General features: G+C 39.3%; 1 protein-coding gene across 1 annotated transcript; it reads right to left on the bottom strand.

Moving 5' to 3' along the window:
• Positions 1–866: 866 nt before the first annotated feature.
• arcn1b (archain 1b) lies at positions 867–13841 on the bottom strand. Its single transcript, XM_028571080.1, has 10 exons — positions 13595–13841; positions 9306–9569; positions 8333–8512; positions 7819–8024; positions 7489–7650; positions 5742–5907; positions 4752–4899; positions 4460–4568; positions 2858–3062; positions 867–2580 (listed from the first exon to the last, which is right to left on the bottom strand). Exons 1-10 carry the CDS (start codon positions 13595–13597, stop codon positions 2491–2493), a joined length of 1533 nt encoding a protein of 510 aa, XP_028426881.1. The 5' UTR covers positions 13598–13841; the 3' UTR covers positions 867–2490.
• Between the last annotated feature and the right edge of the window lie 1271 nt (positions 13842–15112).

The raw sequence follows: 15112 nt of genomic DNA, 5'->3' as shown, positions 1-15112 counted from the left end.
CTGGCTCACACACAGCGAGTCTGCTGCGGTGTGGTGGCCCTGCATCCCGGCAAAGACTGCCCCTTTGCCCCCCCATGTAAAATTTTCTAGATCCGCCACTGGTTAGCATTATCATTATGAATGTGTTAACATTTGTATGTTAGCATTCAGCTCAAAGGTGCGCTGTGCTGAAGTACAGATGCTAGCATAGCTGTAGAGTCTTAGCCTTAACTTCTGAATTACTAATCTAAACCATAGCTATTACACTTTCAGGTTGAAGCGCTATCGAGTCTTTGACATATGTAACTGGTGACCCAGTGCTACAAGGCTATATTTAGAGGGTTCCCAAACCTTTTTAACTGTGATTAACTAAAGGCGCCTGTACTTCAGTGGTACAATACAGGTCAGACATGTGTCATGCATGTAGAAATACAACCTGTGGCTCACTGATCCATGTTTAGTCTGGCTTCTGTGACCCTCACAGTTAATGCTAACGAATGATGTCTTGCGTGACCGGACAGGATGAGTCATTCTGAGAGCCTAAAGTTTTGTGTGTAAAGTTGGTTAGTCATCACAGAAAACAAAACAAAATGAAATCCCTCAAATTTAAATTGAGGAAATAAATGTTGTGGATAGTTTAAAAAAAATAAAAAATAGTATGTATCTGGTTGGCTCACTATCCATAGACTTTAACTGTAGTGTCGTGCCTCTTTTTGATATCCTATTCAACTTTTAATCCATTTAATTGTAATCAATCCAACATTAAATGCCAATGAAATATAAACAAACACTACAATACATTCTTGCATTATTGGTGAACCACAACTCCCAAATTCCTGGTGTTTATTAAGTCAAGCTAATTACCAACACAAAAACCCAAGTCAGACTTACATTTTCAATAATACATTTTATTCCATTAAAGATTCTTTTTTTCTAATTGTACACTGGAATGTTAAGATTCCCCTTCAGTAATTTAGTTAAAAATGCTCAATCTAGTCATTTTCAACCCCACATCCATTTCTAAATTGAAAATTGGGGAGTACAAATGAAAAGAAAACAAACAAAAAAAAAAAAACATGAAAGACAAAATGTTATATCTTGAATAATGTTGATGCACTATGATAATTGAAGTAAAGGATGACTGGGTGGATGAACAGGAGTGTCAGCAGCAGAGTTCACTGTGAGGGCTCGAGTAGGGTCTCTGCTTAGCTTGGATGTGTGGGGGAATGGGTCCAATGTTAGGCTGCCAGCCTCGGCTCCCTGCTCTGCGTGTGTGGGTGTGTATTTCCGCTATCATGCCAACAAACGTCACTCCGATCTCAGATCTAAAAAGCCTTGTGGGATGTTAGATTAAGGGCTTGGATGTTGTTTTTTGGGCTGCGTGTTCAAAGCACTTTGTACTCTGATATCTGAGGGCTGATCATTGGACTTAAATGGACCAGAGTGAAACATGGCATCTCTTTTTGATAAAGTGAGGAGGGGTTGCAATGGGTGTTACAAGAAAAGATCAAAAATTCAACAGAGGCAATAGTCTATTGTATTTACTGGTATGCAACTTTGCCCTGCAGCTGACAATTCCTTACAAAGTCCTGCACTTCACGGTTACATTTCAATATCCAGATTAGTGGTAAACAATGACAAATTATACAGCAAACAGTAAAAAATATCAGTTAAAAATAAAAAGGACAACAATTTTGCTGATGATAACCGCAGACAATACAGACAATATACTGAGCACAGAGCCATAGTTTGCTTTCAGTGAAGTCTTAACTCTACAAAAACTGAAAACTCAAGTGTCATCAAGAGAAGGAAAAAAACAATCTGAAGTGAGATATCAATAGAGCAAATCACAATAGTTTAACCATTAAAGAGTGACAGGCTTATAATGATTGAGACAGCTACAATTCTGCAATTATTATGGATAAGAAATCTGAAAAGAAAGAAAGGAAAAACCCCATCATCGATGAACCATTGCAATGTGACCGAAGAAGAAAAGGTGTGGAGGATGCATGATGCCCGGGGGGATGAAAACTACCAGCGCTCATTCTAGTAGAGACTGATACCGTGGGCCTCAGGTCCCTGTTCTCCCTCTCTACCTCCTGGCAGGGTTTTATAGATGGACTGACGAGGAGACGGCCATTGGCCTCTCTCCTGCACCCTTGCAGTCATCCTCTACTGAGTCTGAAGTCCTCTTTACAGTTCTGCTTGGCGAACACAACAGCATCAGTGTAGCTTTCTTTTTTTTGTGTTTGTTGGGTTTTCCTGTTCAGTTAACTCTATATATAGATGATCCTCTCTCTCTCATACAAACATATAAATACACCACCACTGCTCTGCTCCACCACAGGAAGAGGCTTTGCCAAAGGGCTGACGTAGTCCTGTCGATGTACAGTCTCTGAAATAGTATACAGGGTGGGCAGGCAAGAAAACTTCAATCTTTCTCTGAAGCATAGATTTGGACTTTTTTTGTTGGTGATTTTTTTTGATTTTGACATTTTCTTTGAATATTCTTTACAGGATTTCATATTTGTCGACAACAAAGGAGGTTTCTGAAGAGAATCTAATGGAGCTGTCGCCATCTACGTGAGTCACTTTGGTAACCTGAAAAAAAAAAAAAAAAAAAAAAAAAAAAAAGGAAATTTAGTCATTTATCATAAAGAACAGAAGAGAGTTCGGTTTGACTTTTGCCTGCATGTCTGAACTGGATACAGTTATCTATCCATGACATTTATTTAGCTTGACAGATACAGAGTTTTGAAGGCCATAGTAGACTTTACGGCAGAAGAGATGGATTGCATTAGACTGTACAAGTGTCTCTAATAAAGTGGCCTAGTGAGTGTATGTGACCTATACTCAGTGGTTCTTTTCAGTAACCCACCTGGATGTCGCAGTAGTTGCGCTTGGACACAAAGGACACATTGATAGGGAAGAAGTCATTGGGCTGTCCGGCGATGCTGAACTCCAGGCTGCCGGTCTTGTTGTTGGCATCAATGACCGGTAGGCACCACTCCAGAATGTTTCGCCTGCTGTCATGTTTGTACTCGCCATCCAGATCACCAATCACAGGGGATCCCACACCAGACCTGCAGAGGAACAGGAAAATGGAATGATGTCAATACATAGAGCATACAGAGGTTTGAGGATTTTAAATTGGCATGCATGCCAATAGATTAGGACAACACTAGGATTGGGCATCAAGAACCGATTCCTACTTGGAATCGGTTCAAAATTTGCGATTCCAGTAGAATCGTTTTATTGGAATCGTTTGGAATCGTTTAGAGGATTTGGTTTCAAATCCGATCACCGGTTCCCAATTTCATATGCGCAAGTTTTGGTTTTACGAAGTGACCAGGTGCTCGTTGTGTTGCAGCCTTGGAGCACAGTAAGCAAGGCTCTGGTGTGGCTTTATTTTAAATTGAAAAAGCTGTAAAACTGCAAACCACCATTTAATCAAAATAAAACTCTTTTCTTATTTGTGAAAATAGGCATGTGACCCGTTTCAACTCCACCACTCAAAGAATCGAGAATCGATAAGAACCGGAATCGAAAGGAAGAATCGGAATTGGAAATCAGAATTGTTCAAATCCAAACGATGCCAAACCCTAGACAACACATGCGGTGCCAGAAACACTTCTTAGATTCAACTTCATTGTCATTGTGCAGAGTACGAGTACAAAGACAACGAAATGCAGTTATACAGCCACACCCTATTAATTTGATGAAGCTACACGCTCTCATGGCAGCTTCCCATTATAGGTTTGGACTGACACGACGGTTTGATAATACCAGGGTTTTCCCTGCCATTATACGGCTTAGATACCTTGCCTAAGTGTACAAACGTAAAAACAATGTGGAGAGCATCTGGACGGGCCGACACACGGTTCAGCACACAGCGCCAGATGCAGCCCACACATTAGCGAGTGTGCGGTAGGGTTGGGTAGCGGAACCAACGACGCGTTACTATGGAATCGACGCAACTTCTAGGCAAGACCCGCCCTTCAATAGCATTCACACACTACTATTGGTCAGGCGTCCATGCTTACGCAAGGTAACGTAACCCGATTTGTTCAGGTCCTTTCCTCAGACCAATCGGCTATCCCAACCTTAACCACTCAAGGCCAATTCCTTACCCCAACCAATCGGCCTGCTTCGTAGGGCCGGACTTGCATACAAGTTACGTGGGATCCATAATAACGCCTAAACGGCCGGTATCTACAGGACTGCATAGCAACACAGATTTCGGTGCCTCTTTTCAGTGCCACTTAAATGCCTGCGCTTCTCTCTGATGTCCCTAAATGCTATTATAGACACTTTTACACAAGAATACATTTTATATTATTCCTTAACATACTTATATTACTATTATTTTATGTTGATCTCAACGCTGAGGACAGTATGTATCAACTGCAAACTTCAATGCATCAATAACCCACGACAAACTCATTCAGAGCCTAAACATTTGTTTCGTAGATGTACTTACGGTACAGGAATGCTGATGACCACATCGTTGAGCTCAAGGCTCTCCTCCTGCAGCTCGTATTCGATGTTGACATCACAGCCACTACCACTCTCTGAAGGCCAGCAGTTTACTGTAGAAGGAACAGGACATATTATCAGTCACATGAGACACCAATGTGATTGTACAGTGTACAAAGACTAAACGGTTACAATGAATAACTGTATACGGTAAGGCTGAAATAAAAACAGCAGCATCATATCAAACTGGCTTTACTCCACAAGTCCCCAGATAAATGCCATGTAGTGGCACTTACTGGTTAGAGGTATGAGGGACTCGTCTGTGGACTGTAGTCTCCACTTCAGCACACCAACATCATTGTTGAGAGGGAAGGACTTCTCTGGGTTTTTCAGGCCAATCACTGAGTCAGCAGTGAACAACTTCTTGTCAACATTGGGATGGGTCTAAGAAGAGAAGACGCAAAAACATAACTCACTCACTCATATTATATTGTTATATATTATTATTATTATTATTATTATCATTATTATCATTATATGTTAAACTGAGAAAAGTTGCGTGTAGATGAATGTACACATTACAGTTTGGGTCATTTAAAACTCTGGAAATGGAGCGGCAACCGTTTTTGAGAAACCTTTTAAATAACTGGTGTTTTAGTATGCTGCTTTTTTTTCTTCTTTGTTGAATGCAAGTGTGAAAAGCATGAAAGATCATGTCGACCAAAAAACATTATTTACATAATATAACCATAAGCTGCTGCTATACTGTTGTGTATGGGATAGTCTATATCCACGACCTTCCACTTCCAGGATCGCCCCGTTACTGCCGGAAATTCCGCCCTATGTCCTTTTTTCAGATCCGATTTCCGTTACCTAATGCTTGCTTTGTGTTGGAATTTTAAACTCCGGTGGATTTCTGAAGACTATGGTGAACTGCTCCTCAGATATCTGCAGGGTAAATCCAGACAGCTAGCCAGACTATCTGTCCAATCAGAGTTTTCTGTTGCACAACTAAAACAACTTTTGAACGTACACACGTTCCACCAAAACAGGTTCCTTCCCGAGGCTATTTTCCCGCGGCACCGGGGCTCCGTGCAGCGCTTGACAATTTTGATTGGTTTTAAGAAATGCCAATAAACCAGAGCACGTTTTTCTCACATCCCAGAATGCTGTGTGGACTAGCCAGACCCTCTTCCACAGCGTTGTGAAGGAAGGTCTAGCAAAGCGATACTTTGTAGTGTATAACATTGTCTCCAGAAAATGTTTATAATATGTGGTACACGTACTTGCAGTTGCAATCCTTTGTTGTCATTGTTGTTGATGATAAGGCGGATGCGTCCGCTCTTGTCGTCTGTGACTCGGAGCGTGATCATGCCCAGCAGCTCCATGTTCTGTAGGCCGCCGTCACGTCCGCAAGTCAGCGAGATCTTCTCCTCCACACGCAGATGTACACTGGAGGGAAAACACATCCCAACAGCCTTTAAGTAATGATTTAACCACACAGAAGACAGTCAAATCAGGTCATATACATTTATCAAAGTGTAAAATGAAGTAAGCCTCAAAACACAGCACTTGGACTATTAAAGGAAAGAAAAAGATCTCCAAAATATTGGAGGTGAACAAAACTGAATGGCCAAATTCAGATTTTAGGTAATATATTCTCCATGTTCTGTCAAACCAATGTAATAATAATTCTGGTCATACATGAAACATGAATACTTGTCAATTCATTGAATCGAAAATTTAATGAAAAGCTTGGCGCGAGTATTCATTTGCGTTTTAACGACTCTTATTACTGATCTCTATTTAGAATTTAGAATGCATAGCATTACCCAATGCATTATTTATTTATTCATATTTGAACTGTATCTGTGAACTGTCTTTATGTGCTATTCTTTGTGCCTTTTAATTGCCCCTCAGGGACAAATTAAGTTATTTGAATTGAATTATAACTAAAAGCAGCTACTGTTGAAGTCCATATCATTTTCAATGTATTGCATGAAATGCATTCAATTATTGAAAATCAATTTACTGAATTTAAAAGGAAAAGGCTTATTAGCCAATGAAGTCATAAAAACAAACAATATGTTTGATGGAAGTGTACACTGTTTAACTAGAGCTTTACTACATTACTGTTAAATATTTGTTCATCATATCATGTGACACCTAATTCATATTTAGGTCACAATAAGGGCCGGAACTGAATGTGAATTTTCCAAGTTGGATTAGTTTTGTTTTTATCAGGGCTGTCAAAATGTAGTAAATAAAATACATTTAGAACAGATAAAAACTGTGCAATTAATCGCGAGTTAACTATGGAAATCACGCTATTAAACGCAATTAAATATTTTAATCAATTGACAGCTCTAGTTTTTCTCTAGACCAAACACATTATAATTTACAAAAGACCCAACATTTTGTTTTTATAAAATGTTTTCATAAATACTCAATGTGATTACTGATGTGTTTTCTACAACACAGCTCAACTTGATTAGGAGTAATATATTGTTCAGTACAGTCAGGAGCACCTGCAGAGCAGCCGACCGTTTGTCAGAGTCACATTTTACATGTAAGATGCCTTTGCTGTTCATCTTTACACGCAGTCAAAAAAATTTAAATGTGTGCGTCCTGGTCATAGTTCAGTTATACATTTTTATTAAATCAACATTTAGGGTGCAGCCCTGGTCATAAACCGACCACGCCACATCAACCCTCAATAACACTTGTCAAACCATTCAGGAAGTTTTTCTTTTTATGTTTGATCTTCTCATTGTTATCAGATAATCAAAATGAATAAATACATGAAGACAAGTACTTTGTGTCATCATAATTAAATAACATTTTTAAGGGGGCTAAGGCCACTTCTACTTTCAGACAAATTCTTCAGTATATTATCTGAATTTTAACAAAGTCTGCAAGAACCACAGCGTTACCACATATGCGGAAACAAGCATTGAGGCCCTTATAAAAAGTGACAATTCCAGAGGAAACAATATTTATATTTAAATCATAAAGATTGTGATGTGTCTGTACCTCTCCACATTGACTGGTGGTGGTAGAACTTTAGATACATCTGAGCCTCTCTTTCCTGAGGTGGGCATGATGGTTTCACCCTCGGACTTGAGCTTGTCAACAAAGTTGTCCACCTCTTTCCCTTTAGCACCCAGTTTCAGGGCCTTACTGGGTCCACTTGGTCTGGAAAGAAGAAAAAAAAAAAAAACATTAAAAAGAACATCAACAGCCCCAGTCAAAACTACAATGACTAGCCACAAAAGTCCCTTTGCACTACCAATGCAACTTAACACAATAACAAAAAGAGAATTTCAAAAAGGATTTTACATATGCATATCTTAGTAGTTGTACCTGACTGTAGCTGGTGTGATCTTGGGCTTCTCAGGCTCGACGAGGGTGTCTGTAATGATGGACCCAGATGAGACGCTGGTCATGCCGCCGCTGCCAAAACCGCCGAAAGCTGGCACCTTCTTTCCAGAGCGCTCAGCGTCCCTCCTAGCCTGCTGCAGCTCCTTGGCCTTCCTCCTCATCTCTGCCTTGGCCTCTCTCTCCTGGGTCTGTGAGTTAACAAATAACAATTAAAAGGTGTTCTAAATGATGTCAGTTATACAATGAGAAACAATACATCATTTTCACTGGTGTTTTGATTGCTGCAAACTTGTGCAGGAAATTATGGCTAACACATAATTAATAGGACGGGAAAAAAAATCCGCAAAATCCATTCCTTCACTTGTGGAGATTTGTGTAAATATATACAGTACAGTAGCCGTATCTACAATTTGATACATTGCACACTTAGTATAAGATGTAACACAGTATTGTGTTCTGCCATCACCCAATTACCCCATAGGGATCTCACACACACCTCTCTGACAGCACGGAAAACCTTCTCCTCATGGGAGTCCATCTCTGTGAAGGTGCGGATCTGAGCCAGGTTGACGTTCTCTCTGTAGCCTAGTGCCACAATCTCATCGAAGGCAAAGATCAGGTCAAAGCAGTGCTCCGATATTTCGCTTTCCTCCAGCACACGACAGTACTCCGGGATCTTGAATGGTAGGGAAGAAGAAGGAATATCAGACAATTTAACCCAAGCAAGCATTTTTTAAGAAAAGTGACAGAAAAACTATTTTTACATGACAGTCTTGGCTAAAAGTTTGACTGCTGACAAGTCCACGGATCCTGATGTATCTGATCATGAAATAAAAATAAATAAAACACTACTAAAAACTGTGAGGTTGTTTAAGCATTGGCTCTAATGGCTAAACTTTATCAACAATGCTTGTTTTCTCATAATTTTGGTGTCACAAAATTTTTTTTCCTTAAGTTTTTGTTGCTGTGCTTGTCAAGCACTACGTGACAGCTACATTTGAAATTAAGGTCAGTAAAAAAAATTAATTGCTCACAAAGGATTGTACATATAAAATTATACTGGATTATTACAGAGGCAGACTGTAAACCATTCTGTTATTTTTAAGCTTGAAATATATAAACTGATGAATATTCACAATCCTACTCCTACATGGACCATTTATATACAGTATATACCATTAATACACACCGAGATGCAGGAGACTGCTACAGTGCATGTTAGAATAACTCTAAAAGGGATAACAACCTGGCTGACAAGTTTCAGTGACTGGATGTGTGAAAAAGCAAACACCCATGACATGCAGTCATTCAGATTCATTTATATGCAACTAGTATAGACCTACAGAAGGTAAATCATTAAAACAATTTCCATTTCTTAACACTGCAATGTGACATGTTACCTTTACATCACACTGATGGACATTATTTTATTTCCAGGCACAGACAGACAAGCACCATGTTTTCCTTACCACACGGGAGAAGAGTCTGAGTGTCTCCAAGTCTTCCAGGATGTTGCTGTTCTTGGTAGTGATGAGGACCATGTAGAGTTTCTCCAGTGGCTGGTACACGTAGCGAACACTGTCTGTTTCCACAAAGGTGTGCTGCTTGCCCATGTTCATCAGTTTAGGGAATGCAGCCAGAAGACCCTCAATACGGGTCCGGGTCATTTCAACAAACTGCCGCGATACAATGGCCTTGCCGGCCTTGGTGCACACCGCCGCTGCCAACAGCACCTACAGAAGAAGAGAAAACTGGACTGTTGTAGTGCCAACATAGCTTCACAATGTTCAGCACATTGTGCATGCATAACTTGTTTGAGCATGCAAATTTAACCAAATGGCAAAATGAAGTTATGGGGCAAAAGGAACTTAATGCTCAAATTAGGTTGACAGTTCCCCCATTTGCTTCCACTTGCGGTAACGCAAATCCCCACTAGTGTTTGCATCTTTCTAGAGAGAGCAAGTGTTGCAAAGTTAAACATCAACAATTTAATATTGTCTTGAGACAAAATTGGGTGGCAGATTCAGCAACCACAGACCTACTCAGGTAGCAGTACAACTTATATTATTGGGTCGTACTGTTCAAGGCGAAGTACTACAGTGGTGTGAAAAAGTGTTTGCCCCCTTCCTCATTTCCTGTTCCTTTGCATGTTTGTCACACTTAAGTGTTTCGGAACATCAAACCAATTTAAACAAAAGTCAAGGACAACACAAGTAAACACAAAATGCAATTTGTAAATGAAGGTGTTTATTATTAAAGGAGAAAAAAAATCCAAACCATCATGGCCCTGTGTGAAAAAGTGATTGCCCCCCTTGTTAAAACATACTATAACTGTGGTTGTCCACACCTGAGTTCAATTTCTCTAGCCACACCCAGGCCTGATTATTGCCACACCTGTTCACAATCAAGGCATCACTTAAATAGGAGCTGCTTGACACAGTAAGGTCCACCAGAAGATCCTTAAAAGCTACACATCATGCCGAGACCCAAAGAAATTCAGGAACAATTGAGAAAGAAAGTAATTGAGATCTATCAGTCTGGAAAGGGTTATAAAGCCATTTCCAAAGCTTTGGGAATCCAGCGAACCACAGTGAGAGCCATTATCCACAAATGGCGAAGACATGGAACAGTGGTGAACCTTCCCAGGAGTGGCCGGCGCCCAAAATTACCCCAAGAGCGCAGCGACGACTCATCCAAGAGGTCACAAAAGACCCCACAACAACGTCCAAAGAACTGCAGGCCTCACTTGCCTCAGTTAAGGTCAGCGTTCATGCCTCCACCATCAGGAAAAGACTGGGCAAAAATGGCCTGCATGGCAGAGTTCCAAGGAGAAAACCACTGCTGAGCAAAAAGAACATCAAAGCTCGTCTCAATTTCTCCAGAACACATCTTGATGATCCCCAAGACTTTTGGGACAACATTCTGTGGACCGATGAGACAAAAGTGGAACTCTTTGGAAGGTGTGTGTCCAAGTATATCTGGCGTAGAAGGAACACTGCATTTCATAAAAAGAACATTATACCAACTGTAAAATATGGTGGTGGCAGTGTGATGGTCTGGGGCTGTTTTGCTGCTTCAGGACCTGGAAGACTTGCCGTGATAAAAGGAACTATGAATTCTGCTGTCTACCAAGAGATCCTGAAGGAGAATGTCCGACCATCTGTTCGTGTACTCAAGCTGAAACGAACTTGGGTTCTGCAGCAGGACAATGATCCTAAACACACCAGCAAGTCCACCACCGAATGGCTGAAGAAAAACAAAATGAAGACTTTGGAGTGGCCTAGCCAAAGTCCTGACCTGAATCCTATTGAGATGTTGTGGTATGACCTTAAAAAGGCCGTTCATGCTCGAAAACCCTCTAATGTAACTGAATTAGGACAATTCTGCAAAGATGAGTGGGCCAAAATTCCTCCAGGACGCTGTAAAAGCCTCATTGCACGTTATCGCAAACGCTTGGTTGCAGTTGTTGCTGCTAAGGGTGGCCCAACCAGTTATTAGGTTTAGGGGGCAATCACTTTTTCACACAGGGCCATGATGGTTTGGATTTTTTTTCTCCTTTAATGATAAACACCTTCATTTACAAATTGCATTTTGTGTTTACTTGTGTTGTCCTTGACTATTGTTTAAATTGGTTTGATGTTCCGAAACACTTAAGTGTGACAAACATGCAAAGGAACAGGAAATGAGGAAGGGGGCAAACACTTTTTCACACCACTGTATGTTGAGCTTTGGTGGTAGAAGACTGTACTGTAGGAGTAGCAGTAGGGCTGGGCAATAAATAGATATATCAATATCAATATAGTGATATGAGACTGGATATCGTCTTAGATTTTGAATATCGTAATATGACACAAGTGTTATCTGTCCCTGGTTTTAATGGCTGGATTACAGTAAAGTGATGTAATTTTTTTTAACCTACCAGACTGTTCTAGCTTATTTGCCTTTACCCATTAATGATGATTATTTATAAAAACAAATCTCATTGTGTAAATATTTTTTTGTAAGCACCAATTGTCAACACTACAATATCACCGCAATATCGATATTGAGATATTTGATCAACAATACCGTGATATTAGATTTTTTCCATATTGCCCAGCTCTAAGTAGCAGGAATTTCTATTTAACCTTTTATTAAGAATAATTGCTGCCGCAGAGAGAACATATATGCAGAATTTGACAATGGTGAGAAAACGTTAAGTCGTGTTTACGATGGGTGAATGTCTGCCGACATTTTAAAACTTTAACTGGTGCTTGGTGAGGCGTTGTCTCCTCAAACTTGGAGACAACGTCAGCGTGGAGAGATACGTTTCCAGTAAATTAACTTACATACAAATTTTAATTTAGCTTAATATAAGGCACCGACCGAATTCCATCCACTGTATTGAGTATCGAAAAATGGCTTGTCAATCAATACAAAATTTTAATCTCATCAGCGTCAGTGAGCCAATAATGCAGCATGGTTGTATCAATATCTAATAATGCTTCCAATTGGCTGGCCTAAAATGAGTCTATGCACCAATCCCATACCACGTAATTTAGCCCTAGTAAAAAAAAAATAAAAAAAAAACAAATTTAAGGTAGTTACACCCGAATAAAAGCCGTTGGCTAACGTTACGGCTAGCTCTCTACAAGCTGACCAAACTGGAAATCACTTATTCTCCCGGTTTGGTCTGCTCGCAGAGCGTGCAACAGAGTGTAATGTTAGTCACAGCTAAAATTAGCAATTAGCAAAATATCTGCAATTTGGCACTATTTTACACTGGAACATCCCACCAGTAATTGTATTTATTTAAAAAAGATCATTTTGCGGATAAACTCCTTGAGATGTTTTTTTTTTTTTAAAAAAGGAATTGTTATTTATTTATGTTTTTTTACAGTTATGACTGACTGTCAAAGTAGATAATAAAAGAAAGTTCTATGGCATCATTCTCTGTATGTATTTGTTCATGTTTTACAAAGAATTTAACCAGCCAGGCCATACAACAATGTAGGTTATTTATATATATATATATATATATATATATATATATATATATATATATATATATATATATATATATATATATATATCGAATCGGTACAGGTAACGTGATACTGTAGCTAGTTCAGGTAACGTTTCCGAAATCGGAAGGAAAATTTGCATCGGAACATCTCTCAATATAGAAAAGGTAAGCTTATATAAATATGAGTACTTTATTTGTTTTACCATGGTAATTTAACTGTATTCATTCCACGTTGACAATGGCTGAAGTTGGAAATGAAAGACATCGACTGCATCGAACTTGATATGGACAAGCAAAAATTGTGAATACGTGTTGTAGCAGCTGGCTAACCATTATGATAGCACAAATATGCAGTATATAACGTTAGGTAAGGTTTATTTAATAACGCTATCTGGGGTTGCCTGGCTGGGATGACAGCAGGTAACGTTAGCTCGGATCTGGCTAGTGACAGGAGCTAGCTAACACTAGCGCTAGTTAGCGTCAGCAATGTCTGCACACTCTTTGCCGCCTACTCACCTGAACATTGACTCTGTATAAAGAAACGACGATGCATTTATTTGATTTTAGCAACTCTCTTTAAGGTTAGCGCTGTCAGCCCGGTGAAAAGTAACGTTTGGTGTTCCTGTTACTTCGCTTGGAGAACCTAGCTAACTGATACCTAGCTTTAGCTAATTATCAGGTTAGCCAGTGTTATGATAATTGCTAGGCCCGATAAAAGCCAGGGACATATCTTAATTTTCGACTATCACTCACCATTTTGGTCTCTCTCTATGGTAGGACGATCTTCCGTCTCTCGTGTTTCTTGATTTTTGTGATTTCTAGTCAGTCTAGAATAGCAAGGTGCAGATATACAGCTGACTCCAAGTGGTGTGATTGTTAGCTAGCTAGCGTCAATATGGCAGCAGTACAGAGCCACGTCTCCACCGGAAGAGCAGCGATAGAACTGCCCACCGTAAAAACCAATGACGTGGGCCCCAAAATGTTGGCCTTGTTGCATAAATAAGTTTCTCGTACTACTTCCACAGGCGTTTCTTCCATTTACTTAGATCCTTGTGTGATGCCGACATCTTGGAAATATATTAAACATTTTAACCTGTCATATACGTCTAGGTTGAACAGACGAACAAATAACATTGTAACATAAAACATACAAAAACAGAAAATACCAGGGAATCAATATAGACATAAATCAGTTAAAAAATGTTATATGGTGCATAGATCTAGGGTTTTAATAGCTTTTTTGTTTTTAGAATATAGGATTGGAATGCCAATAATTTTCCAAAAATTGAAAAGGATGGTTTATGATTGGAAAATTTATGAATATGAGATTTTGCGAGATATACGATCAAATTGATGATAAAGTATTGATGACCAAAAAGATAACATCAAGAACCATTTGACAAAATGAGCGGACCACGTCATTAGTAACTGGGCAAAAGCTCTACTCTCTACAGACTATTATAAACTGGTTTATATTGACTTAATTGATTGTTTGGCAATATACACCAATAAAGCACAATGTCGACTGACATGATTAAGGCCCTAAGCTGATTTACTACCTGATCTTGAGGCCATGTCTTGTAGAGGGTACCTGTGTGGAAATCAAGTTATAAGACCTTTACTGTTTCAATTTGTGCTTATGTTGCATAATCCCAAAAACAATTGGTTCAATTAAATTGTGCAAACCATGGGGACAGGTGATATTCTATCAAAGAAAGCACAACAAAATGTCACACTGTCATGGCTTTAATTATCATAAATCAAACTTTAAAGATCATGGTTTAATTGGATAGTAGCCTATACCACACATTACCGTTCTCAACTGAAGTTTATACTCCACCATATTAATAAAGACTTCACAGTGTTGCATTAACTTTCTTTGGTCTTTGGTTAAAGTGTGTGTAGCCTACTGCCAACTCTATTTATTCAGCGTGAATCGGTTCTAACACATTTCACTGTTCCTTTGTCTAAAATATCCAAGAAAAACTAGGGACATGAGGGTCAGCTGTATAGCCTTTGAAGCTGTTTAATGAAACTTGCTTCCACTCCTTCCCAAAAGATTGTCTGAACATTTCTTTTTGGCAATATGTTCTCATGGAAGTAGTGACAGGTGCGGCACTTGACATTCAAGTCCAAGTTGATATACCTGTATTGTTTATTATGGCCACATCATCAGGTCACATCTGGAAGGAAAAAAATACAGGAGCTTTCAATTCAATTCTAATTTCATTTTTAGATTTAAGGTAAATCTTCTAATGGCCCCTATATAGG

This window comes from Perca flavescens, chromosome 3 (genome assembly GCF_004354835.1).
Source record: "Perca flavescens isolate YP-PL-M2 chromosome 3, PFLA_1.0, whole genome shotgun sequence".
Classification (NCBI taxonomy): domain Eukaryota; kingdom Metazoa; phylum Chordata; class Actinopteri; order Perciformes; family Percidae; genus Perca; species Perca flavescens.
The sequence above is the reverse complement of the archived record's forward strand: the minus strand, read 5'-3'. Positions and strand labels throughout refer to the sequence as shown.